Raw genomic sequence first — 1,874 nt, forward strand, 5'->3', positions numbered from 1 at the left:
GAGCTTCATCAGAGAAAATAACTTTGCACCAGTCTTCTGCTGTCCAATCCTTGTACTTCCTGCAGAATTTCAGTCTGCCCTTGACGTTTTTCTTGGAGAGAAGTGGCTTCTTTGCTGCTCTTCTTGACACCAGGCCGTTGTGCAAAAGTCTTGGCTTCACTGCGCATGCAGATGCACTCACACCAACCTGCTGCCATTCCTAAGCAAGCTCTGCACTGCTGGTGACACGATTCCGTAGCTGACTCCTCAGGAGGAGATGATCCTGGCGCTTGCTGGACACTCTGGGATGTCCTGAAGACTGCTTCACTGCAGTCGAACCTCTCTCCTTGAAGTTCTTGATGATCCGGTAAATGGTTCTTTCAGGAGCAATATTCTTCTGAAAATGTAGCATTGCCATCACAGGAATAAATGACATTTTAAAATATAGCCTATTAAAAGTAATTTTTTAACTTAAAGTGAACACAAGACTTCTTTCATACAAAACGTCTTAAAAAAGTGCATTTTACATAGTTGTACTTGAGCTGCTCCATAATTTCCTCTTTAATATTTTGAATTTGTAGTTTTCAGTTCAGTTTTAATGAACTGTATAACTCCTATGTTTAGTGTAACCTCTCAGATCTTCTTGTCAAGTGTTTAAACAGTATTCCTTCATAGTAGGACCTGCTTCTTCTTGGATATTTCTTTTTGTGTTTTAGACATTGTGATGGTGTTTTTCAAGTCTGTGATATGTGTGTATGTGTGTGTAAAAATAGCCTCTCAAGCAGCCAATAATAGCGCAGTAACAAGTGGACGTCTTTAACCTACGTCGTTCACATTTGTCCAGGAAAGGATGAGGGCGTCAGGACTTATTTGCTTTCAGAGCTGGCATTTGCAGTGAATCACGGTGCTATTTCAGATTAGTGCCTACGCCTAAATGAGTCTTTTGACCACGCTAGAATGACCTCAGTTAAATCAAGGACTTTCGACTGGTCTGAGCAATTTAAAAATGGCTCTTTGCCTGAGGATATAATTTTGGTGTTCGGTGTTTTCTTGTGAAATTAAAGCTTGCCATGTTTTTTGTCCAGTTAGGTTGTTAGTTACCTACACATTATTGGTCTGTGAATTTAGCTGTTCTCAAGTGATGAGAGTATTTTGTCTGAGTTACAATGAATAAACAATGAGTTACAATACCATGAGGTCACATTTTGTCTGTATTCTACTTCTTGTCTGACTACAGAACAACAACTTGGAGCGTGCGCTTGACTGGATATTCACACACCCAGACTGTGAGGACGAGAGTGAGGCTATGTCAGACACGGCAGACACAGAGCCGAACGATAACAGCTTCTCAAACGCCAATGCCCACAGCGACTCCTCGCTGTCTCCAGATCAGGACCTGTCCAGCCCCCGTGTCAGAGATGGACCCGGGCGTAAGTGCTTACAGAATACTGAGTTCAACAAACAGTGGTCAACACATACTGAGGATTACACTGTCTGCATACATTGCTGGTTTGATATTTCATTGCTGATGTTGTTTTTCTTTTTCTTTTTCAAAGGTTACGAATTGTTTGCCTTCATCAGTCACATGGGAGCATCCACAATGTCTGGTCATTATGTGTGTCATATGAAAAAAGAGGGCAGGTATGCTGATTATAATGTTTGTTATTTATTTACACATTTTCATTTTGTGCATGTGTTACAATCAGACTAATTGTGGACGGACTGATTGCAGAGGGTATCGTTTGTTGTTGACAAGCACAAAATAATTATTTGGAAAATGTAGAACAGAAAAAAAAATAAAAAAGATTGAATTCTTAGGAAGTGTATGAGTATAAATGTTTTTTTAAAACATGTATAAATGTTAAAATTATAAAGAAAATAAAAATATATTTTAA

At 39.2% G+C, this 1,874-nt stretch overlaps 1 protein-coding gene across 3 annotated transcripts in view; it reads left to right on the plus strand.

The window, feature by feature from the left end:
- Positions 1–1,874, plus strand: part of usp13 (ubiquitin specific peptidase 13) — a 37,947-nt gene that overhangs the window by 28,738 nt on the left and 7,335 nt on the right. For all 3 annotated transcript variants that reach the window (XM_016447806.1, XM_016447809.1, XM_016447807.1), the window contains 2 exons: positions 1,217–1,409; positions 1,536–1,620. In XM_016447806.1, the coding sequence (XP_016303292.1) occupies positions 1,217–1,409; positions 1,536–1,620 (278 nt within the window). The remainder of the gene's footprint in view (positions 1–1,216; positions 1,410–1,535; positions 1,621–1,874) is intronic.

This window comes from Sinocyclocheilus anshuiensis, unplaced genomic scaffold (genome assembly GCF_001515605.1).
Source record: "Sinocyclocheilus anshuiensis isolate Anshui unplaced genomic scaffold, SAMN03320099.WGS_v1.1 scaffold311, whole genome shotgun sequence".
Lineage (NCBI taxonomy): Eukaryota > Metazoa > Chordata > Actinopteri > Cypriniformes > Cyprinidae > Sinocyclocheilus > Sinocyclocheilus anshuiensis.